The sequence below is a fragment of the Phoenix dactylifera genome, chromosome 1 (assembly GCF_009389715.1).
Source record: "Phoenix dactylifera cultivar Barhee BC4 chromosome 1, palm_55x_up_171113_PBpolish2nd_filt_p, whole genome shotgun sequence".
NCBI classification, from domain to species: Eukaryota; Viridiplantae; Streptophyta; class Magnoliopsida; order Arecales; family Arecaceae; genus Phoenix; species Phoenix dactylifera.
The window spans coordinates 38,774,210-38,800,171 of record NC_052392.1 but is presented as its reverse complement, the minus strand read 5'-3'; the positions used below and the strand labels follow the sequence as shown (position 1 = coordinate 38,800,171).

The window sequence follows — 25,962 nt, the reverse complement described above, 5'->3', positions numbered from 1 at the left end:
ATTGCCCAGGCCAGCGCCCAGCTACGACTCTAGCTATTGGAGACGGATGGAAAAGGCAGAAGGCTACAGATTAAATAAAAAAAGAAAAACTATGCAGTGGGGACCGTGGGATGGGGGCCTTCCGTGGGTCGGGGGCCTTAGGCGACCGCCTAAGTCGCCTAAGGCCCGAGCCGGCCCTGAAGTTGGCCATGAGGGTTGTATCTTATAATGTTGTTTGGGGAATTTGCTTCGCGGTCCAAAGTTAGCGGGGTCTTTAGAGGGATGGGAAAGTAATTTACCGATGTTGTTTTAGTATATTAAAAAACCAGGACAGATAGAAGCAGTATTGATGTGGTGTAGGATATATTGAGTCCAGGCCTCTTGCGTCAACACAAAATCTCTCCCTACTTCGGCAGGTGTCATCCTCCTCTAGTATTCAATTTTTTCTAAACGACAACTTTAACCTACCTTTCAACGTAACTTATTCAATTTCAAGGTTACCATCTAGTGTTCGTTGTCTTCTTCATTCAATACCGTCGGTAGTATTACAATATCCCTAGTCTACAACCACCCGCTGGCTTCACCATCACCATGATTTCATCAATTTCTTGGTGGAGTGGTTTGGAGCTGGGGGTCAATGGATTCTTGTCTCGACAAGGAAGAAGATAGAGAGTCAAACAATGATAAAAGCAATAGTTTTTTCCCCTTGTTTCATCATCATTCAATTTTTAAGAGAAAATTAATTGACATTTTCAACCTCGAGTAGATTCCATGCGCCTTCTTTTTCTTTGACGATCTATCTTTTGCGCTACCATGCATGCAGGCTTTTATCCCGTACGTTATAAGGTGCAACCAGAGTAATAGCATCCTAGCTTCCTTGCTAAAGTGTGAGATCATGCCTGTAACTTCAGCAACCGAGCGTTCTTCCAGACTGTTTGCTGTCAGCAACGAGATCCTCAAGAGCAAGACCATGATGCTTCGCTCCACTCCCTGGTTCCTGCTCCGGCTTCTGAGCTACCAAACCATGGCGTCAAGCAGCTGCCTCGAGCTCGAGAGGACGGCGCTCCTTGCCTTCAAGGCCGGCCTCAACACCACCCAACGCCGCCTAGCCTCGTGGCAAGGCCTAGACTGCTGCACATGGAACGGAGTCAGCTGCGACGACGCTGGCCATGTCGTGGAGCTCGACCTTCGGAACCCCTACGACAACCGAAGCAGGTGGGCGTTGGGTGGTGAGATCGATCCATCCTTGCTTGCTTTAAGCCGTTTGAAACACTTGGATCTCAGCATGAATGGTTTTGGCGGAATCCCCATCCCAGAGTTCATTGGTTCTTTCACAAGACTAGAGTACCTTAACCTCTCTGGAGCTGCTTTCGGTGGACTCGGTACCCCCGGCCTCACCTTGGCAACCTCTCCAGCATCCGCTATCTTGATCTCTGTGCTGCCTTCTCTTATTACAAGAGCCGTACGTGTTGATAACCTTCACTGGCTCACCCGTCTCTCTTCTCTGAAGCACCTCGACCTGAGATCGGTGAACCTTTCTACTGCAGCGGATTGGCTGCAGGCAGCCAATATGCTGCCTTCTCTGACAGTGCTGCGTCTGGAATAATCCTGTGGTCTTTCATGAGCCATCCCCACTTATCTTCCCATTGTCAACTTTACAGCTCTTACAACACTCGATCTTCTCGATAACAACTTCAACTCTACCTTACCCAATTGGCTGTGGAATCTCAGCAGCCTTACCTATCTCGATCTTTCGAGCAATGGATTCCATGGTCCAATTTCTGAATCACTTGGAACCTTGACCTGGCTTCAAGTTCTAGCACTAGGATACAACGGCCTCGAGGGTGCGCTGCCGAGATCGATCAAAAACCTCTGCAGCTTGAATACTCTACGCTTGTCAAGGAATGGTCTTGGTGGAGAAATTGCAGAAATAGTGCCAAGATGCATGTGGAGCAGCCTGAGATCCCTGGACTTGTGGGGTAATAAGCTAAGAGGGAATTTGACCGGCTGGCTTGAGAATCTGACCAGTCTCAGTTTTCTTGATCTCAGCAAAAACTCACTTGATGGCCCCATACCTTCAGGGATTGGGAAGCTCTCTAGCCTGACTTACCTAGATCTAAGTTATAACTCCTTTGAAGGTATTGTATCTGAACCTCACTTTGCCAACCTTACTGGATTAAAATTACTAATATTGTCCTTGAACTCCTTGATCTTGGAGGTAGACCCAAGCTGGGTCCCTCCTTTTCAACTCCAAATTGTTGGATTTCGTTCTTGTCGGTTGGGCCCCAAATTTCCGGCATGGCTTCAATCTCAGATGAGCATCAGGACACTTGATTTGTCCAACACAAGCATTGCAGATGCAGTGCCTGACTGGTTTTGGAATTCATCTTCTTTGTCATTAACTGTTCTTGACCTATCCAATAATCAGATAACTGGAAACTTGCCATTAACCTTGGAGCTCATGACAGACTTGTATCTTTTGGAGTTGAGCTCAAACCAATTGGAGGGTATCTGGTTCCATCTCTACCAAGCAGCCTTCAAATATTGGATCTCTCCAATAATTCTTTTTCAGGGCCACTACCTCCAACCTTAGCTACGTCGATGTCTTTTTATGCCCTGTTAATCCCAAATAATCTAATAAATGGAAGCATTCCATCATCTGTTTGTGAATTAACGTCTCTTAACTGTTCTCGATCTATCGAACAACTTCTTATCAGGAGAACTCCCTCGATGCTGGAATGAGTACTCGCAGCTGTTGACTTTGGATTTGGCCAATAATAACCTTTCTGGGGAAATTCCTAGTTCGATGGGTTCTTTATCTAGACTTCAATCCTTGCACCTAAACAATAACAATTTCTTTGGAGAACTTCCTTCATCTTTGCAGCAGTGCAATGGTTTAACTTTCCTTAATCTTGCTCAAAATAAATTTTCCGGGAATCTACCAGCATGGATAGGAGAAGGCTTGCAAGATCTTGTAGTACTTCAGCTGCGATCGAATATGTTTTCTGGCAACATTCCTCCACAACTAGCAGAACTTAGCAAGCTTCAGATCTTGGATCTTGGACATAATAATCTATCAGGATCCATACCCCCATCATTTGGCAATTTCAGTGCAATGGCTTCAACAATGCAGGGATCTATAAGTAGCTTTGAGTATTGGACTTTTGCAAATTATGGCCTCTATAGTTACAATGAGAGCTTATACATAATTACAAAGGGAGAAGAACAGGAGTATTCCAAGATCCTCTATCTTGTGAAGAGTATGGATCTTTCAAGCAATAGTCTAAGTGGAGAGATTCCTGAAGAAATAGGAAACCTTTTGGCATTGAATAATCTAAATCTGTCCAGAAATCATCTGACAGGGAAGATTCCAGACAGAATTGGTGGATTGCAATCATTGGAGTCTCTTGACCTTTCAATGAACGAGCTCTCTGGCACCATTCCTCAAAGCATCTCTAACTTGACTTCTTTAAGCCACCTGAATATGTCCTACAATAACCTATCAGGGAGAATTCCAACAGGGTATCAGCTCCAAACCTTGGAAGATCCATCCATTTATGTCGGCAATCTCGATCTCTGCAGGCCTCCAATTTCAGAGAGTTGCTCCAGCAATGAAACAGATCATGGCAACTATGAGGAATATGAAGATGATGATGAAATGTTATGGTTTTATCTTAGCATGGTATTGGGATTTGTTGTGGGGTTTTGGGTTGTCTTTGGTGTCCTGCTGCTCAAGAGCTCATGGAGGAATGCTTACTTCCAGATGACCGACAACTGGTTCGATAGACTCTATGTCCCAGTGGCTATAACAATAGCTGGGTTGAAGAAAAGGAATATGGAGGAAAACCGAGCTGTTGGAGTTGGAATCAGCAGAGGTGGAAGTTGAGTGTTTAGTAGTAATTGACACTTCTATTGTGTACACTTACATTTCTATAAAATTTCTCCAGACTGCCAATGCTGTAAAACCATATCAAGCCCCTTATCATTAATAGTTACGCTGTAAAACCATTTCACTATGTATGCGCATATAACTGGATCATACATGGTCTAGCTTCATCCTTTGGGTGACTGAGCTAAAAAGCCAACATGGTGGGCAAAGATTGCAAGTAGTTTAGTATGCAGGAAGGAGGCTGCAGGCTACCTGAATCTGTTAGGTGGGCATCAATTGCTTTTCCTTCGCTATTGTTAATTGATGTGAGTAGCTTGAGCTTGTTCTGAAAGTGCAACTTGATGTAACAAAACAAACTCTAAGTTGCTTAAAGGGACAGAGGGAAGACAAGCATCTAAAGTTCATATCAGATTATGAAACCATAAATCGGAAACTCCTATATATGATGAAGAAGCATGGGAGGAGAGGGAGATGTCATGGATATATTACCAAGACCCTTGAATAGAAATCATACATTCAAAGTTTATTTTAAGCTGAATTGGAAATGTTCCTGATTAATTAGTCTAACTTGGCATACGATAAGGCTTAAAATTAATGGGTTTGAATGTCTATATCCACATCAGAAAAAAAAACAAATTTAATATTAAATGACTTATATAAGCCATTAGAATTAAACTTATAAATTGGCATATGGGTGATGTATGTATATTGTTTCAAATTAAAAGAGTAACATGGACATTGTGGCATTATCATTTTCAAGGCAAAATGTGGTAATCATCAAGCATTTGCTTTACCAACAAGGCTAAGGTTGATGTGCTTTTAAACATAGTGCTTGCTTCAAACATTAAGTTTTTTAATTGTCGGTACAAAAAAAGAGAACAAGGACATTATAATGGAGTCTAGAAAATTAGAAAAGAAAGAAGAAAAGATCCCAATAATAAATAAAAAAAACAAAAACAGGACAAGCAATGCAAATATACTAAGATTTAAGATGGTTTGCCTAATAAAATGAGTACATTAAAGAAAGAATCCAACATGTGCAAGAGAAAATTGTCTAGAGAGTCTCCAAAGAAAACCTAGTACAAGAAGACAACAAACTTCAAATTTGTCGCACAAAAAAGATATATTTATAGGAGAAAGTATGTGCTTTTTCCTTGCCTAACTTCTCCTTCCCTTGTGTAAAATGGTGGGCTTATTTTCTTTGTTTGGTATTGATTCTAAGTCTCTCTCATGTTTAATATAAGATACAACAATCAAAAGATAAATATCAATCAAATAGAAGGCAGTGCAAGGGTGGATAGTGATGAATGATTCGTACCAGGATATTACCTGCAAGTTTGTGATTCCTTCGTCATTTTGTTTTAAGCCATTTGATTCTGTAATTATGCAAAACATGATTTCCCACCATTAACACTACAATCCAAGAAGTTGCTTCACTGGTGAGTAATGATGGAATTTTGATATATGTTGGATTTGATCTTTGACTTCACCTCAGCTTGTTTTCTGGCATATTCACCGCTAAATGTGGCAGTAAGTATTATTCCGGTTTAAACTTTTACTACAAGCATATCAAGATCTTGCCCAGTGATATAAGGTGCAAACAAAATTTCAATAAGTTACGTTGATAAATGATCTATTCATTTTTAGCATACTTTTGTTATAATGCATTTTATAAGGAATTCATTAAACACTCTCTTCATTTGTATGTCATAATCAATGAAATAAAGATTAAATAAATAAAATAATTAGAAGAAAATATTGAAGTGTAAAGCGTATTTTGAGTTTAATTTGATCCTATTATACAACAGAATATCGGATGTCATGTTTGCATTGAAGCCTTTTTTGTCCTAATGCAAATGAAATGATATTTTAACACGAAAAGTGCGTGAAAACTTTTATTTTGCACATCATATATATATGATCATGGTGGTGGTGTTCGAATGGATTAAAAAATTAAAGGTGTCTCGCATGCTATTCATTCCAACTGCTTATGCTTTTTAAAGTAAGTTACGCAACTTGTTGCCTCTTTATTATCTCACTACATTCTTTATATATAATGCGAATTCCTTAGGCAGGGGCTGACATTTATCTTTGCAGCTCCATCTTGATCCTTGGAATGCCTTTTGGAAGTTACAAGCATCGGCTCCATTTGTTTTCCCCTGTGGCCAAGATTCTCCTTTCTTTAAATTTTTTGAAGTATAAATTATTTGATGTTACCTGCCATCGAGATTTTCTCAAGATTTCATCATCATTTCTATTATTTTCATCGTGTACTGTGGTTAATATGTCCATGTTTTATTGTTAAGTGATCCTCTTCAATCAGTGCCCCGACTCAATCAGCAAATTTCTGCAGCCACAATATCGAATGAAGCAGTTATATGAGGGGGTTGGCTCAAGACATAATTCTAATGAAGAGGGTTTTACCCTAAAGTTTATTATGCATTTTCATCTTGGTTATTGATTTGGGTAGATTATGAAGAACTTGGACCCAATTACAGGCCCTATTTCTTTTGTTCTCTCTTCTTGCGGCTGCCTCCACCGCCAGTGTTCACCGCCGAGGCTCTCGGCCTCTCTCTTGCAACGGCAGGTGGCGAGCACGCTGAAAGTCGGACTCCGGCGAGCTCAAAAAAAACATCTATTCGGCCCTCTTTTCCTCTCTTGCACCGGTCGCTGCTGCCGATTGCCAGTTGCAAGGCGGCTGTGCCGCCATGGCCAGCACTATTGCTGGCTGCAGCCGCTACCGAGCCTGGAGGCCTTCTTTGCTCCTGAGGACAGATATGGGCCTTCTTTTCATGATCTTTGGGCACCACCGGTGGGACTCGTTGCAGCATAAGCTGCCCGATCATTGGAGAATCGGCGCCAAGGAAGGTGAGTTCTTCCCCGCTGTCATGGTGATCCATGTCATCTGTGTCCTGTTTGCTTCTGGTTTTTCAGCTTAGACTTTATTTAAGTTAGTGTCCTATAGATCTTTTTCTTTTTTTAGGGAACAAAAATATGCATTGGGTTGTTGGTGAGGTATTTTAATATGACCATGTTTTATTGCTAAAGTGATCCTCTTCAATGAGTGCCCTCGAGTGACGCGAGGCATCGACTCACCCCGCCGGGAAGAAAAGTGCAGGAAGGGTTAACAAAGATGAGCATAAAGAGGTCAAGTCTGCTAACAGTAGATAAAGGATTCTCTCGAAAGTAGTGTGAGGCCATGCAGGAGTGTGATGGTGATGGTGATTCCCTTCTCTCTTGCTGTTGTTGAGCTTCAATCTGATTGAAAGCCAACAGCCAAAGATTTCAAAAACCTCAGAATCACAACAGCCAAACAAGGGCATGCAAACATCTTCAGCAGCAAGGGTTTTATTTGCACAGGCCACAGAAAAGGTGAACATGATTTCTGTAGGGAATCAGTAAATCACGGTGCCAACTTGTGGAGCAAATTTTGCAGGTTCTCTTTGCTTATGTCTGATTTTATTACTCCTAACATGTAGAATAAAGGTACGAAATAGAAATAAAAAAAAGACACGAAATGTTTTATCCACGAATATCATATATGATGGAATGCATGCAACTGCATATTTGAATGTGTTAGGGTTTAGAGATGTATATGCATAAAGAATGGTTGATTGCATGTTTGTTATAGTCCTACAATGACTAATAAAAAAAAGATGCCGCAAAGGTTTACTGGTCTAAACAGGCCCTCCTCTCAAGTGCTTAAGATTTTAGAGTCCATTATGTATATTAACTTTTGCTGGTGTCACGTGATAAGGATGTCACGAGATTAGATAGGGGAGATTATCATAATCCCACATTGACTAATAAAAAAAATGCTACTTAAGTTTATTATCCTGACAAGATTAGTCCTCCTAAGCTTTTGGACTGACTCTGACAAAGGAGATTTTACTTGCATCTTTACTTGCATGTTAAAAAATAGGTTTATATACAAACTTACACAGGTATCGGCAATTGATTCTGACACACAGACAAGCTTCCTAGGGACTCCGTATGCTTCCACGTAATGTGATTCTCCCTACATAATGTAAGAAAGTCATTAGCTTCTGTTGCGAAAAGCATGGAATAAATACTAGCATGTGCCTGCATCACCAAGCATGAATCAAGGCAGCATTCCATTTATTCTGGTTTCATGGTATAACATTAAACAAATACCTCTCGTTTCCATAAAACTCTATTGGTAAGCTACACACTAGAAGAAACATTCAAGTCATTAATCTTAATTATTATGTACATATAAAAGTGCTCATAAAATGTATCAATATAATTTGGAACCTCTAACTGTACTCTTGTCATTTCAAATATTCTCTTTAGAGATTCCATATTAGAAAGAAAAAAAAAGCATACATAAAATGTATAAAAGAAATTACATAACCAAAAAAAGAAAGAAAGGCAACTATGTTTGTAAGCTTCTTTCTTGCAATCTAGCACCCCTAATACTGCAACGAAGACCAGTCTGATGGTTCGCTACTGCATGTACCAAACAATACCCTTCCCCTTTCAAAAAGGGAAAAAAAGCAAAGAAAATATTCCCAAAAGGGCATTGCAAGCCCGACTTTACTGCAATAAGAGTTGGCTTAACTGCCAAGTATACAGGTTTCCTAAAGTATCCGAAGCTTCAACCCAAAAATACACAAGTGAACTTTACGGTATGAAATATGTGCATGTACTGAATGCTATTTTACGACCAAGTTGACCAGCCCAAACATTCGCTTGAAAAGTTGCACTTCAGTCATGGACGGAAGATTGGGAAAATGCCATAATACTTGACTAGATGCGACTAGAAACTTGAACTTAATATTTGTTGGTCGCCTAAAATATTCGAATTTTGAAGTTTCATCACCTTTCACTAAAAAGTCAATTGAATAGACACTACTGAAAGGTGTGTTTAGTACCTACACTTCTAACAGATGTAAGCAACATATTTTATTTTTGGAGTGACAGACCAGACCATTTCAGGATCTGACAACTAAGAATTCAAAGAAATGTCAGCATTAACAATTGAAATGTCCAGATAACATTGCTATGAGCTGAAAGCCAAGATGGTTGGCCAATCCCTATGACAACCTATCCAGATACATTGCAGTGGAATATGCATCAATACTATATCCTTGTCATTCTTATATTTCTCCTAGTGGATTAGCAAGTATCAACCTCATGATGTATTCCATATGGGCTAGAATGCTGACAGTACCACTACAGAAAAAGTTGGCTATCCTAGACATTTACATGCCGACGCTAGGTAGAAGCGTCGGTAATTTTGGCTCCAACGCCAAAATTTGCCGACGCTTTAAAATAGCGTCGGTGGTGATGATACAATGAGAAGGTTAGATAGTGTTGTCGGCCAAATGGAATGATTAGACGATGCTTAAAAGCATCGTCGGAGTCCAAATAAATCCCCGCCCCACAACGCTTTCTCTAAAGCGTTAACGGAGGCCATTTTGCCCCCGGCCCTTGCGGCTTCAACGACCCGGCCACCGCTGACGTCCTCCAGCCGGACGACCCTGATTCCGTCCAATCGCTCGACCTCCACCTCCGCCCCACCGCTCCGGCTACTTCTATGCCCCCCTCTCCGACCGATGGCACCACCCCGACCCCGGTGGAGACGGGATCCGGCAGCTTTTTCTCAAGATCTCCCCCTTCGACGACCTCCGCTGCCCCCCATTCAACGCCTACGTCGCCGTTCTCCCCCTCCTTCACACCCTCGACTTCGCCGGCGTGATTCGCCCTGGAAATGATTCCGATGGCGTTGGAGCTCCTCTTCGATGACTGTGTTCGGTCCCTTGAGGCCGTGCCGTGGACCGAGGAGGAGGGGGTCCTCAGCGTGATCCCCTTCCTTCGTGAAGAAGAATCCCGACATCTCCTTGCTAGGGTTTCTCCGAAAGCGGCCGCCGGAGATGGGAATAGCATGTCAACTTCTTCGAGGAGATGTTCTCCCATCAACTTCAGATCTCGTGAGCCTTAAACTCTCCTCCCAATCTTGTTTCATTTTGCCCCATTTCGAAGATATCTTATGTTTGAGTGGAAATTTCTATGATGGCGGCGACGATGCACGCCAAGATCAATCAGAGGAAGCACGACAAGCTAGATATAATCAAAATCTGGTGAACTTCTCCTCCTTATCGGCTGCTCCTCATCAAAATCTACGATGGCCCCTGGCCCCCTCCCCCGCCTTTTCCTCTTCTTCTTCCTCACCTCCGGACGATCAGGAACCGCCCAGGAAGCCATCCGCAAGGCCTATAGGGTTTGGGTTTTTAAATATTTTTTTTAAAAAAAATAATTATGCCGATGCTTTTAAGCGTCAGCCTATTTTTGGTTTTCGCCGACGCTAATAAGCGTCCGCGGACTCCAAACTAGGCCGACGCTTAAAAGCGTCGACATAACTTCAAAAAAACTTTCCACCGCCACCTACGCGACGCTCTTGAAAGCGTCGGCGCCAAAATTACCGACACTTATAAGCATTGGTCCAGGCTCTAAAAAGCGTCGGGATAGACTATTTTTTTGTACTATACAAAAGCCAACCTTACAAACATAGGACAATACAACAGAACAGTATAGAGGCAACCTTATAAACAAATATGAATATAAATTATACAAAGCAAAGGATTACCCTATTGTGGCAGCAGAAGCCTTCAAAACCATTATGTGGCATTCATGATCTTTTTGCTTTCCTAGAAAACTCCCTAATCAGTAAATTATCAGAGAATGTCAACGGAGTATCTTCATCCATAGCATCCCTGTCATAAATTAGTTTTGTGGCCCTTCTTTGAGTCCTGGATCGCCATCCACTACTTGATTGTTCAGTTGCTGGGGGCTCTTCAGGCATATCACGATAGAGGTGTTTGAGAATGAAGAGAGCAGTGTCGTGATCACGCCAATAATTACTGTTGGATACACATCCAAGCAAAGTCATTAAATGAAAAAGGACCTGCCAAATATTTTGATATAAAAAGCATAAAAATAAGTAATAATTTGTTCAGTTGATTCTTACGTATGTGATCCCAAAGCTGATAAGTAGGGATGCCGAAATGTTTTGTCCTGCATGGTTAACCAAAAAAAATCATAAACAAATAATACGAACACCTGCAGAGCCAGCAAAAAGATAGGGTAAAGAAAATTCCATTTAACAGTATTTTGGCTAGGTGACTAACATCATACACTAAGAGGACATATAGAAAACAATAGTACAAGACAAATAAACATCCCCTATACATGAATTTGACAAAGGCATAATCATGACAAGAAAATGGTTCAGTTTTTCCAATTTTGCCACAACATAATGAAATAAATATATAATGATTTTGGTTTAAAGCAAAACTTGCAAGTCACATAATGTTTATCCTTTTCTTTTAAGTTTAGCCAATATACACTATTATCTTGAATTGAGATGCAATCATGTGTGTAGGTTTTGAACCCATTCCATCAATGAAAATACATGAAGAGCATGAAAATTGAGAATTCACACTGTTAATCATGATTTACAACCTCTAGAAAAATCAAATTTCAAGTGTTCTACTTGGTTTATACCTATGCATTAAGTGGGGAAAAAAATGTAAAAGCACAATAGGCCATATATACTCAATCCACATTGTGCGATCTTAAGTTACCGTCTTGTATTCATGATATTAAATAGTGCTGGAACCGTGGTATGCCAAATCAACTCGGGCCACTTGGTTTAGGCGTACAGACCCGAACCACCTGGTTCAAAGCATGTTGATTCGAACTAGTACGGAATTGCGTGCCTATTCAAGGCGTTAAGTGGGAAAAACTGGTCTGAACCAAACCAAATAGAACCGTTTAGTTTGGAGAAGGGTAGTTCAGGCCGCTCCAATAAGAGAGAAGGCTACTACATGACCTTCTCCTCTTTTTTCTTCAAAGAGTGGGCTGTGTGAGGAAAAAATCAGGTAAGAGCGAAGATTTGCTGATTTTTTCTGATTTTGAGCATAAATCCAAGTCAAATTAGGTAAATCCCCTCCCTCCTATTCATTCTTCTTCTTTTTTTTTTTCATTTTTGTGCCAAAATAGGTAACATCAATAAAAAATGCCAAAATTTTGTAATTTTTCTTTGATTTTGTAATTTTTAGATTACAAATATATTTTTGATCTAAAAATATCATAATAAATAAAACAATAGTCAAAAATTGTAAGAAGATGGTAGCATGTTTAGATGTATGCATGCTACTTGCTACCTTATTTCAATGGCAATTTATTTAAAATTGCGCACGATGATAGCTACACGAATCTAAATTCAAACAAATTACAAAAATTAGTGATTAAGGCATATCCATAGGCTGAAAAATATATATAGTATTTCTTGTAGGCATGATATGCTGTACTGGTCGGTACCGGGCATACCATACCAGTATCCGTGGGTACCGATATGCCTGACGTACCGCGTACCGTACCGACACTCGGTACGCCTATCTAGTGCGGCATTGGTACGAGATCCAGTACCGGTACGGCAAACCTTACTTGTAGAGTTCTACATTAATCTGAATTAATATCATTTTTTAGATATTTTATAATTAAATAATAATTTATTGTTTTAAAATTAATTAATATATTCAAAAATTATAAAATATAAAAATTAGAATTTTGTATAGATAATGTTGATGTATTTTCTGAAGTAATTCAACCATTTTTTGCACTACAATATAAATTATCTAATTTTAAGTATTTAATTACTTAAATAATTATTAATCAACAGAAAACCGTGAAAAATATTGTAATGTATATCAGTAATTGAGGCATAGTTCTTGGACAACATGCATAGTAGTTATATAAAGCAATAAATTATTACATATTGAGTGAAATTAAATTATAAAGTTACTAATTTATCTAAAAATATATAAAATTTTGTTTACTTTTTAAAAATCATAATTTATGGCGATGAATGAGATTGTTTATGATGTATATTAATTAAAATTACAGAAATGGATTTAAAAAAGGAGAAAGGTAAGGATATTGACATAGGTTTGGATCATGTTAAATTTATTTTGGACTAGCAACATTAGAGGTGCAAGTGGTACGATGCACGGTGGAGGAAGATGGAGTGATGAGATTGAAGCAACAACTATCTAGTGATTATCTTGAGATGGCTACATGTAAGAAACAACTACAAGAAGCACTTTCATGATATCAGGGAGAGCAAGAAAAAAGTGTAGAAAAACAAGCAAATATCGATCTTCGTTGAGTAGCTGAACCACTATATTACTTCAAGGATCAACAAGACTATAAGGCATCAGTTCTTAATGACATGGAGGATGGTAGATTCAGGCTGCCATGTGGGACAATCTGAATGATTAGTGGCAAAAGAAGAAGATTGCCAGGTACAGGGCACAATTTAGATCCTCATTATACAAGGGCGTTCTGGTTTCGGTTCTGCACAAATCTAGCCTACAGATGAAGCCGGTCAAGTTGTTGGTAAAGATGGCAGTTGGATAGCATATAGGTTTGGGACCTCACCGACAAGAAAGAAAAGAAGGCCAGAGATATACCAGCAAGGAACACATCCTGTGACTTAGATCCACGTGCCTTTCCAAACAAAGACTCAAAAACAGTAGAGGCTTGAATCTATACTCCTGAAGATAGAAACAGGACATGTGGAGACCTATTGCTTCATGATTCCACTGCAACCATGTCCCTGCAGATTCTGCAGCAATACCTATTACCATTCTACTATCAACACTATCCAGAAAGCCAGTCAAGGTGTGGATCCTCCAAGGCCAAAGAACACCTATGGCGAGTTGCTAATCATAAGCTAGATAGATGAATAGCCTCATAAAAGAGCAAGTGGGACATTTATGATGCAGCATTGATAGCTGATAAAAGGCCTAACATGCAAAGCATCATCACTTTTTGGACATATTGTGATAACAAGACACTTCCATAGGAGGCCTAGAAACGTGCATCGATACTCAGAAAATTCTGAACTTAATGGAGCAAGTAATCGATCAGATAGAGAAGCATATTATGCAGGAGTACAATACAAAGCTGTTGGAGATATTTTGATGATCAGGTGTTCATATATTTTCTAGACCTTATATGCTGCCCACTGCATAGAACTGATATTGATGGACATCGATAGGATCCAGTAGGTGACGCCAGTGGTAGAGATAACTCAAACCATCACTAAATTTGGAAATAATCACATGAATACTGGATTTGATGAAAAAGCACACCGAGGGGGGATACTTAGGCTTGTAGTCACCCACCTCGCCATGCACTAAATTGCACTTGATAGTCTTATTGAGAAGAAGGCAATCCGTGTCAGATATTCATGAGTGGCAAGAGAGTACATATACATGTAGTGGCAAGGAAAAGAGTCATGTGAAGGGGGTTGGTAACAAGCCTGCAATTTTAGAAGTGGGCCGAGAAAGTAGTCAAGGCAATTGCACCCGTACATCAAGTCCTCAATCTATGGATCCCCAAATGGGCTTGTATCATACGATGATTTCTGCCAAAGGTACAATCAGGCGAATCCGAAATATACTAACGAGTCTATTAATATGATTGAGGAGAGATCGGATTACCAAATAGGCAGGAAGTTGCCTCTAGTAGGTAATCGAAGTGGAAGCCTTAATGCTTGTTTATTCTTATAAATTAAATGTGTTCATTCTACAAAAAAATTTATGTTTATTCTTATAAAATAAATTTGTCCAATTATGTGTTTTCTAATCAAATCAATTACATATCTTAGCAGCCTACTAACTCAAGTAAAAGTTCCAATATAGTGTCCAGTAATGGACATGGATGAGGAGCTATTGAGTGCCCTACACAATGACATGATGGAGCTTGATGCTCATTGCTGCCAGATATTTGGAGGAGATAAAGTCAATTTTAATAGAAATTAAAAACATTACTTTGTCAATTCAAGCGTGTATGTAATGCCATACATGCATTTCATAGATTAAAGCTTTTAGAGAGGGATTCCACAGCTTTGGTGAAAGGCAATTTAATAAGCAAAGACAATACAAGTTCTGAGTATTTTTTTGACACCAACATTATCGGGTACAGTGATTGATGATAAACACTATCTAATATCTAATTTACTTGACTGCATTGGTTTGAGTTGTCATCCATAAACCTTAGAAGATTAGTAGTTCAGATCATCTCACAGATGGTGTCTCCTCCAATGGCTATGAGCACAACTAGTCAACTTTCTCCTTAATACATAGCAAATAGATGACCCGCCTAACATAGAAGAGATTGAATAACTTGATATATGGCTTAGATTGAAGTGCATTTACGAGTTGGAGTTGAAGCATGACGGTCCGCTTCATAAAGACCATGCATATAATAATGAAGATCCGATGATTTGTTGGCTTAAGATGCAGAAGCAGCCGCCATAGGTTGACTTGAGCTAGGATCGCCTCCTTGCCCAACTAGTGTATATCAAAAAAGACTAGGATGAATGCAAAGCAATGGGTTGCATAACACATGCCACACTCACAACCAGCCAACAACCAGTAACAGGAGCAACGATGGAGGCCGGGGGGAGATGATCAAGATCGAAAGGCCTTGAGATATCTACTAGATAGGAGATGCACCATGGCACCCTTTCCAGTCGGGAAGGAAGGGCCACTCAGAGTGGTAGGCCTAGTCAAGCCACCCAACATAGCCACACATGCAAGGACAGCCAGTGAAAACCAGACCAACAAGAAAGAAAAAGAAAAGAAAGCTATAGATTCATTGAAGAGAGTTGATGTGGAGACCATTTGTTCGGATTCTGAGACCATTGAGCTCTTTGAGGACTGGCTGTCCAGATCATCACACTATACAAGCAATGATGCTGATGATAGTTCGAGCAATGATACATTTATTGGCCAGAAAGGTAGTAGTAGACATGATGGGGGTGCATATGACTCAGCCGCTTGGTTTTTCATTGGAGAGTCGCATCCTAGTCATACCATACAAAATACAGACCACCATGTGCAATGTAAAGCCTACAAGGATGAGATAGCATATAGGAGACAGACCCTCGAGATGATTCAGAACAACACATTGCTACAATTGATGATATAGCATGCGTCCCTAGATATCTGGATCTTCATCATAAATTGGATCCCATTCTGCAAAATTAGGGTACGACCCATATGAATATTTTTTGTCTGAAGCATCAAGTTTGAGTGGCTAATAAACCCCACAGACTCAACCAAATTAAGGGTTAGATTTTGCAATCATAACCTTCCCTCAAATGGGAGTGATATGCACAACATAGTATCAGAAAGGATCAGTATCATGGTGGCTATCTAGGATGCTCAGATTATCTGATGCAAGGGTGGGCAATATTTGGGTTGGAGTTACGTCCAAGGCCCCAACTATGAAAAAGATTTCAATACCTACGAGCGACAGACACTCCACTAGGAACTAGATGTCAGTATGTATTTTGTAATGCAAATCAATTTGATACATGCATTCTCAACCTAAAAAAATATATATTGTTTATGTTTAATTATTATAATTGATCCATCAAGCAATCAACAGTCTCTTGGGACCAATATGAAATAAAATAATATTAAGATACCCTTAAGACCATAATTAAAGATCTATAAGTCCTTAAAATAATCTTCATAACTAGAAAAATCGAAAAAAATAAAAAAGGCCAAAATAGTGAACCGATACACATCTACTTCTAATACGGTTTCGTTTGGTACCATACCATATCAGTACCTAACCAGCATGGTCTTCAGCACCAAGATTGCATATCTTGGTTGACAGATTCCGTGTATATAGATATAGAAAGAGGGAAGGCATCCACAAAGAAATCATAAATAGTACTGAACATACTGGCTTTTCTGGTGCCCTGCTTATCAAAAAATCACCAGCAAATTCCCAACTTCCATTTTTGCCTCCTAAACATATTTATCAATAGAAGTTAAGGCACCTGTTATTGCTTCTAAATCTTAACTGTTTCTTTCAATTAGAATAAGCTTGATGAAATCTTTTACCAACCACAGATATGCTGCTTTAGTTGGTCAGTTGTCATATCATCATGATTTAAAACACAAATAGGAAGGCAATTCTAACAACTTGGTGAGTCCCACCTAAGGCATCTTAAATCAACTTACAAGGATCAAGTTACATATTAGTATTTTAATTATAAGAACTGAAGTAACAAAAACAAAACATCAAAAAGTTTACTTAACAAGAATGTTTACCTTATCTAGTTTCTACCAGGATACATGAATACTACGAAGCAGGTTAACGGGAACAATAATCTATTTGGTAATTACGCAGATCAAAGGTACTCAATCCTCACAGACACATGATAGATTCAATTATCAGCACAACTATACTATTACCTAATCCAAATATCCTAATGCAGAAGGTCAAGTATAGAGAACAGAAAAATATATGGTAGTGTAGAAACTAATTCAGTCACCTGGAGAACATGGTCAATTCGACCATCTTCACTGCCTGTCAGTCTTTCAATCATAATGGAGCCATACGATCTTTCTTTTTCTTTGACTTCTTCCGTTGCTTCTGTATTGTATAGTTAATCACCACAAAAATGCTTATTATTAAAACACTAATGACACCCTTAATAAAAAGATAAGAGAACATAAATGATTTTGGAACTAACCGTCCATGTTATCCTTGTCTCGTGAGTGAAAAACATTAACCATTTTGACCTATTGAAACAGCATCAGAGCTTATAAGATAGGGATTTCATATAGATTGGAAATCTACAAAAAGTTGATCTGCAAGTGATTTTTCAAAACTCATAATGCTCTACATATGCATTTCAATGCTGGATTCACTCACATGAACCCAACAAAGTTTTGAAGCTGAGACATATCTTTTATCTATATATTTCCCATCAAACATGGAAGTCCTACTTTCTAATTACTTCTGGCACTCAGCTCATATGTTGGAACTATCAACTATAAGAATTTGTATCACTTTCCAGCGATCTATAAAATTAACAGCATAAACATAATATGCTATGGCTTGAGAACAGGGATTTCCATAAAAAAACTTAGCTCATTGATCTGAATGAACAGAGCATACACGAAGATATCTAATGTAGAAGGAAATAATGACAGATTTTTTGAGACTAACAGATGAAGCCTACCCTCAAAGAGTTTAAGTGACTTGCTATGGCTTGAGAACGTGCAGCTATATCTTCAGTGAATTCCTGCATTAAATATTAAGTGATTTATAATTTAGGTGGCTATAAAGGAAATGACAGGATATATAAAATGAAAACTATCTGGTCTTTTTCAGCAGTTTCTTGATAGGATGATGATATCACCTGAAATCCAATATGCAACCTCTTCCCACCCCTGTGATAGGGTACAATAACAGGGCGCTTGCTGATGTATTCTTTGCAGATAAGTGGTTCTACTCTGTATGAAAGCCCAGCCTAGATTCATGTAATATGTTCCCTCATTTCAAAATAGAACTTCACATTAACAAGCAAATGACATGACAAATGATCTAGCACAGCGTATGCCGAACCGGCCCGTACCGGCCGGTACGGGCCGGTACAAACCGGTCCGGCCAACTACCGGTACGGCGGAGCTGTGGAAACCGGTACAGGCCGGTTTCTTGCCGGAGACGAAGAAGACGAGGAGAAAAAGAGGGAGCGCGGGGAAGAGAGGGAGGGAACCCACCTTCGGCCGCCATCGGACAGCCGCGGAGGGGCGTCGGAGGCCGGTGGGGGGCGGCGGAGGCCGGCGGGGGGCGGGGGAGCCCGTGGGGGCGCTGCGGAGGCCGCGGCCGCGTTTTTTAATTTGGGGATTTTAAGTGAAGTCGGCAAATCGGTTGCCGACTTCACTTAAAAATCCCCAAATTAAAACAGCGCCCCCGCGGGCTCCCCCGCCCCCCGCCGGCCTCCGCCGCCCCCCACCGGCCTCCGACGCCCCTCCGCGGCTCTCCGATGGCGGCCAAAGGTGGGCTCGCTCCCTCTCTTCCCCGCGCTCCCTCTGGTTCTCTTCTTCTTCCCCGGTTCCGGCGGGGAAGAGCTTCCCGGTTCGTACCGCCCGAAGCACGGTACGAACCGGCCCGTACCGGTCCGGTAGGCAACCGGTACGCCTACCGGACCCGGTACGGTGGACCTTGATCTAGCATGCATATTTTGTTTATGCTTAACATTATAGAGTGAAACAACTTTTGAAGGTATTATCGCAAGTGTCAAGTCTCCACAGCAACAAATGAAATGGGCATTTTAAATTCAGAAAAAGCTAGTAGATATAGGACAAACCTGTAAGCCACAGGATCAAAGGGATGGAAAATGTTAAACATCTGCCTGCAAGATGGCATCTCTTCAGATATTTTTTCATCTTGCCAATAATCTTGCCCCCTGCCTTTAAATCAAAGATCATGGTTCTAAGAAAGCTGCCAGGAGTGAAGATACATGAAAGAAATTGCTGAACATATAACATAGTACTTGTTGCAAATTGCAACAATCAGCATTTGACATAACACTATAGATGCATATTAAACAAACAACACCTAACCATGACAAGCTGTCATATGAATTCTAGCAATTGATAATTGCAATACACATTACTTTGATAGTTTAGGACTTGATACCACTTTGCTACCTTTGGCAAACTTGCCTTCATGAACACATAACCGCTACACAGTGTTTTAGGAGGAAACAGAGCAGGTGAACTCTTACTGGTACAAAGACCAAAACATCAACTAGTGTAAACTGAGAAAGCTCATTCTGATAGGAGACTATGATCAATATGCCTCATCCATTTCTCACAAGAAATAAATTCTAGGCTTTAAGATAATATATCAAAAATTGATCTTCCTTATAACCGCAGTTCAATAACGCACCACCAAGACAGGTCCCACAACAACCTTTGAAACTTAATTTCTCATTTTGAGTTGTTGATGCTAATGGTACTTCAATTAAATAACATGTAGTTTTGTATTTCCATGACTTCAGTGTTTATTTCACTGTATCTTTATGGTTTCATGTGTTTACTTTACCCAACACAAAATACTAAGGCATATAAATAAATCTTTGCCACTAGATCAAAAGAATCTAATAACAGAGAAACACAATCCAAAAACTGGGAAAAGCCTTGATGGTATCATCGATGAGATATAACCTATAAATGTACTATTCTGGGTCGTCAGATTTGGCTCCTGAAAATTCTGAAGCCATATTCCTTAGCTTCTCAGGTCATTTGCTAATATCCAAAACCACCCTTTATAATCCATTCAGTTTAGATTGTTTTCAGAGATCCAAAACCTAACCTTATTCAGGATCCAAACCTGTAAATTTAAGGTCAGTTCAGCCGAAGGATATAAAAGAAGTTTCATCTACTACTTCTAGCAGGAGGAGAGACTGAATAACACTTACAGGAATTAGTAATCACATTTTTTTTCACTAAGTACATATATTTTTCCAAATAGGAATAAGGGGCTCATCATGAGGTGTGTAATTTCAAGACCATGAAGGAACAGAAAAATAAGCAGAAACCAGCTCTTGAGCATGGATCAATGGGGTAATCAAACAGAAAATAGCACCATAAATCAAGATAAGAAAAAAAAAAGATAGAAAATGCAGTAAGGCTTGTTTACCTATTCCTATGCGGATATTCCGAAGGGCAAGAAAAACTCCAAGAGGTGATCCGACAGCAAAGAATGTATCAACCTGATGGGCATATATAAATGTGCCACATAACATGTCAGTGTAGAAAGAAATGAAAACAATATCAGCATACTCCATGTACAAACATATGATACAGGAAAGACTAACATATGAAGGTCGACTGGAATGGAAGATATTCCCAAAATCAGGGGAGAAGAGGTGGAATGTAATAACAAATCGCATAGATGAGAAAAAAAAAATTAGACCATGTTACCTTGAAATCTAGCTTAGTGTATTTAACATAAGGTGTATAGCTCCTTTTGTCATCTTCCTCTGTAGAGAGATTGCTAAGAGAGGATTGTTTAATTGTAGATTTAACCTCTTTTCCTGCTACAGAACAAAGACAAGCCCAAGAAAATCGTGTTATATGACTACAGGGTATTACATACAAGCAAAAATCTGCAGAGTTATGATGGTAATCAAAAAACTATTCATTGCCTTGATCAAATTCACGGTTGCCAATTTTCTCACAATTAGGGTAACTTGTAGTGCAAAGATTATGTTCAAGCTCTGCAATCCTCACTTTAAGGGCCTTCACCTGTATCACACACATTTACAATATGAATTCCTAGTCATACTTCCACGTAAAACATTTAAGAAAGAAACAAAAATATTTATAATAGAACAAAAAAAAATCACCATTTCAAATCATGTCGTAAGATCAACAAAATCAATAAATAAAATCTCCAATATTTTATCATGAAAAGGTTATTAGTTTATTGAAAGATCAGCAATTAATCCATACCTCTTCATCCAACAAGGAGATTAATTTGTCTTTATCAATTACGTCTTTAGACATCATTCCAGCAACTTTAACTGCATCACCTTCATAATCTCCATTTCCTGTGGTTGGACTTGCATTAGAATCTCTTTCTTCTGCATTGAATGTAGCTCCAGAATGCTGACCAAACTCTTTTCCAGCTTCCTCCGTGACCAACATATCAATATCTAGCTTTTCAGTTATATTTCGTGGAACAGAATCATCAGACTCCTCTTTAGGATACATAAAGCCACTACTATTTGAGGAATCCTCTAACACGTCTGCTGAAATGTCTTGAGAATTATGCTCGTTAACCATGATATACGGATGCGACATAGAACTGCCTTCCGTAGCTGTACATGCCAGCTGTTCCAAATTTGCACCATTTATGTTATTGTTGTTATTTTGAGAAGTCATGGTACCACTGGATACAAAAGCTTGGCAGGAGGCATCAGCTACAGACTCTTGCTCTGGTATCCTTTCCATGTAAACAGACTCCATAGGAAAAGGTGAACATAAGCATTCTTGATGGCAAAGGATATCATAAGACAGTACACTTCCTAATGAGTGACCATATATTGAAACCTGAAAACAGTAACATGCATCTGTAAAACCCACCCAAGGTTGCCATGACAACAAAGAAGACAAATATTGCTCAGTTTATACATTTCACTACAAACCTTCCCATTGTAGCCTGGATTTCTTTTGAGAAACTTCGCATACAATCTGTTTAACTGGTTTGAAACCTGAAAGCATGATTTATAAGTTAAAAGAGCTCTACTAATGCAGTTTGAGATTCGGATTTGTAACATTAGATCGCTCCCTCCTTTTTATTTTCATGCTATTGATTGGAAAATTTCACTGGTGCAATCTGTTCAATTTTATTAACCATGCTAATTTTTTAGGCAAAACTTGTTATTCAGATATGCTATCTTCAATATTAACCTTTAAACCCTAAGGTGCATTTGAAGATGCCGAATGGTGGGTTTTGCTCCTGTGCTAGCCACTATAACAATGATTAAATTCATTATCTTCATATTTTAATACATATGAATACAAACATTTTGGAATGCATTAGTTTCTAAAATCCTTTGCACTTTTGCAGTATTTCCCAATTTTAGTCAACATGTACCACTGTCAGTGATATGGCCAGCAAACAATTTTCTTTTAGATCATTTGCTTTTGTAAAATCACTAGGTAACAAAAAATACAATTTAGCTACGGTTTTGTCTATATAGAAGCTAAAGTTGTGTCAATGCAAGTAGAAGACACACATAACCTACATGAATCATGCCATAAATCATACAGAAATTATCCACAAAGAGTGGCGATAGATCGCTCAGACGTCCAAGCCAATATCAATGATACAAAGTCATTGCAAACCAAGAGAAGCATAAGATTTATTTTCTACAATAGTGTGATATCTTTCACCCAAGGTTCCTAAAAGTTGGGCATTAATGAAAGTTGGTTTCAGCATCTCTCATCTGAACTAGCAAACACAAATGTTGAAATGCATCTCCAGTCAAAGATACAGCTCAAATGCACAGAATCTGTAAGTACCCTCTCAAGCATCATAATATTTGCAACACTGCACAATAACTACAACAAGCCTTATTAGGTGGATTGTGTGAGCAGATCAACTATTGAAACAAGAAGGTGCCTATACTGAGAAGCAACATAGTTGTACTGATTGCCTTGATTTGATATCTTCTGATGTATACTAATTCCTTCTTCCAATTTCACTTCTAGAATTTCAGATCAATTTTGTCTGTATCAAACCATTCACCTAGCAAAGTTTCAATTGACTGCTATTCTCATGCTCAATTTTGTTTGAGTAGGATCACAGGATCCTATCTTCAAACGCATACCCTTCAAGAATTCTTCTCTTAAATTCTACAAATACTTATAGTCATTCATATATTCTATTGTTTGATTCTTGTTATTTGGGGCTAATGTACCAAAAGATAAGCTATCCATTAGTTCCAAATAGAAATAGGTCTTACAAAGTGTTAATCAGTCAATTCAAGGTCAGAGAATCATATATACTTAAATGAAATAGAATAGATACTCAAGTGAGTTACAGCAAAGCATAGGCCAAGAATGGCCCAACAATGACTTGAGGAATGCCTTTACAGCATGTGGTAATCACCCTTATTGGACTTAGGTCAATCTGCATGACGGTTATACTCAATTGCTAGATAATGTTAAGATGGTGTTCAATAAGGGTTATGTCATACAGACACTTACGCCCAGCTCCAAAAATCCATGTCAGATAGATATCCAAATTGGATACATTTCAAACACTTGAATACTCATGAAATTCTTTGGTTGCAGCTTTTGAAGATTGGTTGAGAGTTGGATTCTTCCAACATTGAGTTTTACAGGTCATTTTGAATCAAAAGTCAGTATTTGTTCTTCTCGGAGCTTGTTCAAGGAAGTGGGTGCTGAAATAACTTATCAAAAATTTCTTTTTCTTACATCAGTAAGTTAATTAGGAGGTTTGGACAAAAGACTTGTATCAAAACATTAACAAATAATATCTTTTTTAATGTTTTAAAAAAGTTTTTTTCTAACATTTAAACAAACAAGGATGAAGGTATAAATACATCTAATTTAATTAAAATTATATTCATCCTATGCATCCCTTGATCTACTTTTTCTTCCTACAGAGTTGGACACTTGGGTATGAATTTAAATCCGATTCTTATATCCATTATGAGGATGATAATGTTATTTCGATGATTAACACAACAATAGAAAGAATATCAAATTAGCAATACAATTTAACTTGATACATCACTAAGGAATGGTACACCCTCAATACATTCACGATACATTGAGAAAATGAGATCAAGACGACCCTCAATGATTAACAACGAGATAAAACATGTAGTAGAAAATGATAGAGAGCTTTTAAATCTATTTCGGCAAAGTTTCAAGTCAAGTATACCTAAAGGGCAAAACTGTAATTTTCATTGTTAAGGGTATGAAGTTCTATCGTGCCATACACTCAAAATTATTATAAATATGTACTATTGATCCTATGAACTAGTCTAACCTTAAGATGTAGGAAATTGTGAGTTGAGTCGACCCCAAAGAAGTTTGGAGTCGACTCTGATACATATGGCACGCACTGGAACGGAGTGACACACTTGGCACAGAGTTGGAGTCGACCCTGGTACGTTTTGGGACGATCTAGCACATCCTTGCAAAAATGGCACAGATGAACAGTAACTGGGGCCGACCCCAATAATCCTTGAGCCGACCCCAAAGAACTATGAGCCGACCCCAACTTGTGAACTCAAAGAAAACAACTCTCTGGAAATTACTGAGAGGGCCGACCACAAGTTTTCTTGAGCCGACCCCAGGAAACCCCAAGGAAGCATGAGCCGACCCCAGGAAACGAACTCAAAAACCATGTCTCTGGAATTCCTGAGAGGGCCGACCCCACTGAAGCTTGGGTCGACCCCAAGAAAGCATGAGTCGACCTCAGCGTGAAGAGTCAGAAAAACAAGCTTCTGTGTTTCTTGAGAAGGCCGACCCCACTGTAGCAGGGGCCGACCCCAGAAAAGTTTGAGTCGACCCCAAGACAAATGAACAGTGACTTGAGCCGACCCCAGTAAAGCTTGAGTCGACCCCAGCATGGGAGACAACCCAACGGCTAGTTCTGCAAATGTACTTTTAGGTCTCCAACGGCTAGAAACGGCTAGTTTTTCAAATCCAACACCTAGGAAGTGATCATCTGAGATTGGGAAAGTATTTAAGAGGCACTATTTATCAGAGGAAAGAACTTTTGGAAAAATCAAGAAGCTTATTTAAGAGAAAACCCTAGAAAAGAAAGCCTCATTCAATTGCTTCATCATTAGAGCCAAAAGAAAGTGGTTGAGCAGCTTCAAAGCATCATCAATAGCTCTGCCAACCCTTGTGAAGTGAAGCAAGCTTGACAAAGAAGAGAACAGCTCCTCCAACGATAAACTTTCTCTAAACTCTTCTTTGTTGTTCATATTTGCCTTATTTGCTCTCTTAGGAGCTCTCTTCCTTTAATTGTTAATCTTGTTGTAAAGGTTTGTTGGTAAGCCCGTAAAACCAACATTGTAGGTTGTTGGTGAGCCCGCAAAACCAACATAGGTTATTGGTGATCCCAAAAAATCAAATTGTAAAGGTTTTGGATTATGAGCCCGGAAAACAATCCAACTGTAATCCGCCGGATTATAGTGAATTCCCAAGAAGACGCTTGGGGAGTGGATGTAGGTGCTTGGGAGAGCACCGAACCACTATACTTCTTGTGTGTTTGTGTTGTGTGCTTTTCAATTTCATTACACGCATTCAATTAACATAAGCTAAAAATTGAGAGAACCCAATTTACCCCCCCCCCCCCCCTCTTCATATGTAATACAGAATACAGGTATCCAAATTATCATGCATACAAATGAAATTTGGAAATAATGAATCAGTAGGGGATATATCCCTCTCACCTAGAATGCACATCAACAAAAAAAAGAGGAAAGGGAGGAGGAAAACATCAAACATCTGCATGCAATGTCATGACAGCAAACTCCTTTCAAAAGGACTACTTCAAATGGCATGCTCAAGACCAAAGATGAAAAATTGACAAGAAAATATTTTGGCATATAAAACTAAGTGAATATCAAGCCATGGAATGGTTAAGGTAAAGGATAACGACCTCAATTTTGAAAATGGATTTATTTTAGAAATATG

General features: G+C 39.2%; 2 protein-coding genes across 10 annotated transcripts in view; one reads left to right on the top strand and one right to left on the bottom strand.

Annotated features, from left to right (window-relative positions):
• Window positions 1-874: 874 nt before the first annotated feature.
• Window positions 875-4,612, top strand: LOC103719505 (receptor-like protein EIX2). The gene is made up of 3 exons (XM_039133183.1): window positions 875-1,574; window positions 1,641-2,486; window positions 2,697-4,612. Exons 1-3 carry the CDS (start codon window positions 875-877, stop codon window positions 3,863-3,865), a joined length of 2,715 nt encoding a protein of 904 aa, XP_038989111.1. The 3' UTR covers window positions 3,866-4,612.
• A 215-nt stretch (window positions 4,613-4,827) lies between these two features.
• The window catches only part of LOC103719489 (phospholipase SGR2), a 46,386-nt gene continuing 25,251 nt past the window's right edge, over window positions 4,828-25,962 (bottom strand). For 2 of the 9 annotated variants that reach the window (XM_026809393.2, XM_026809394.2), the window contains exons 11-23: window positions 21,924-21,989; window positions 21,229-21,828; window positions 20,922-21,021; window positions 20,698-20,810; window positions 20,414-20,486; window positions 19,077-19,179; window positions 18,126-18,219; window positions 17,946-18,008; window positions 17,454-17,502; window positions 17,253-17,353; window positions 10,860-10,951; window positions 10,479-10,752; window positions 7,620-7,886 (exon numbers count right to left, since the gene is read on the bottom strand). In XM_026809393.2, the coding sequence (XP_026665194.2) occupies window positions 10,521-10,752; window positions 10,860-10,951; window positions 17,253-17,353; window positions 17,454-17,502; window positions 17,946-18,008; window positions 18,126-18,219; window positions 19,077-19,179; window positions 20,414-20,486; window positions 20,698-20,810; window positions 20,922-21,021; window positions 21,229-21,828; window positions 21,924-21,989 (1,686 nt within the window). In that variant the 3' untranslated portion in view covers window positions 7,620-7,886; window positions 10,479-10,520. Of the gene's footprint in view, window positions 5,245-7,010; window positions 7,127-7,619; window positions 7,887-10,478; window positions 10,753-10,859; window positions 10,952-17,252; window positions 17,354-17,453; window positions 17,503-17,945; window positions 18,009-18,125; window positions 18,237-19,076; window positions 19,180-20,413; window positions 20,487-20,697; window positions 20,814-20,921; window positions 21,022-21,228; window positions 21,829-21,923; window positions 21,990-25,962 lie in introns of those variants that run through there. The other 7 variants (XR_003387977.2, XR_003387978.2, XM_026809395.2 and 4 more) reach the window with 7 other exon arrangements.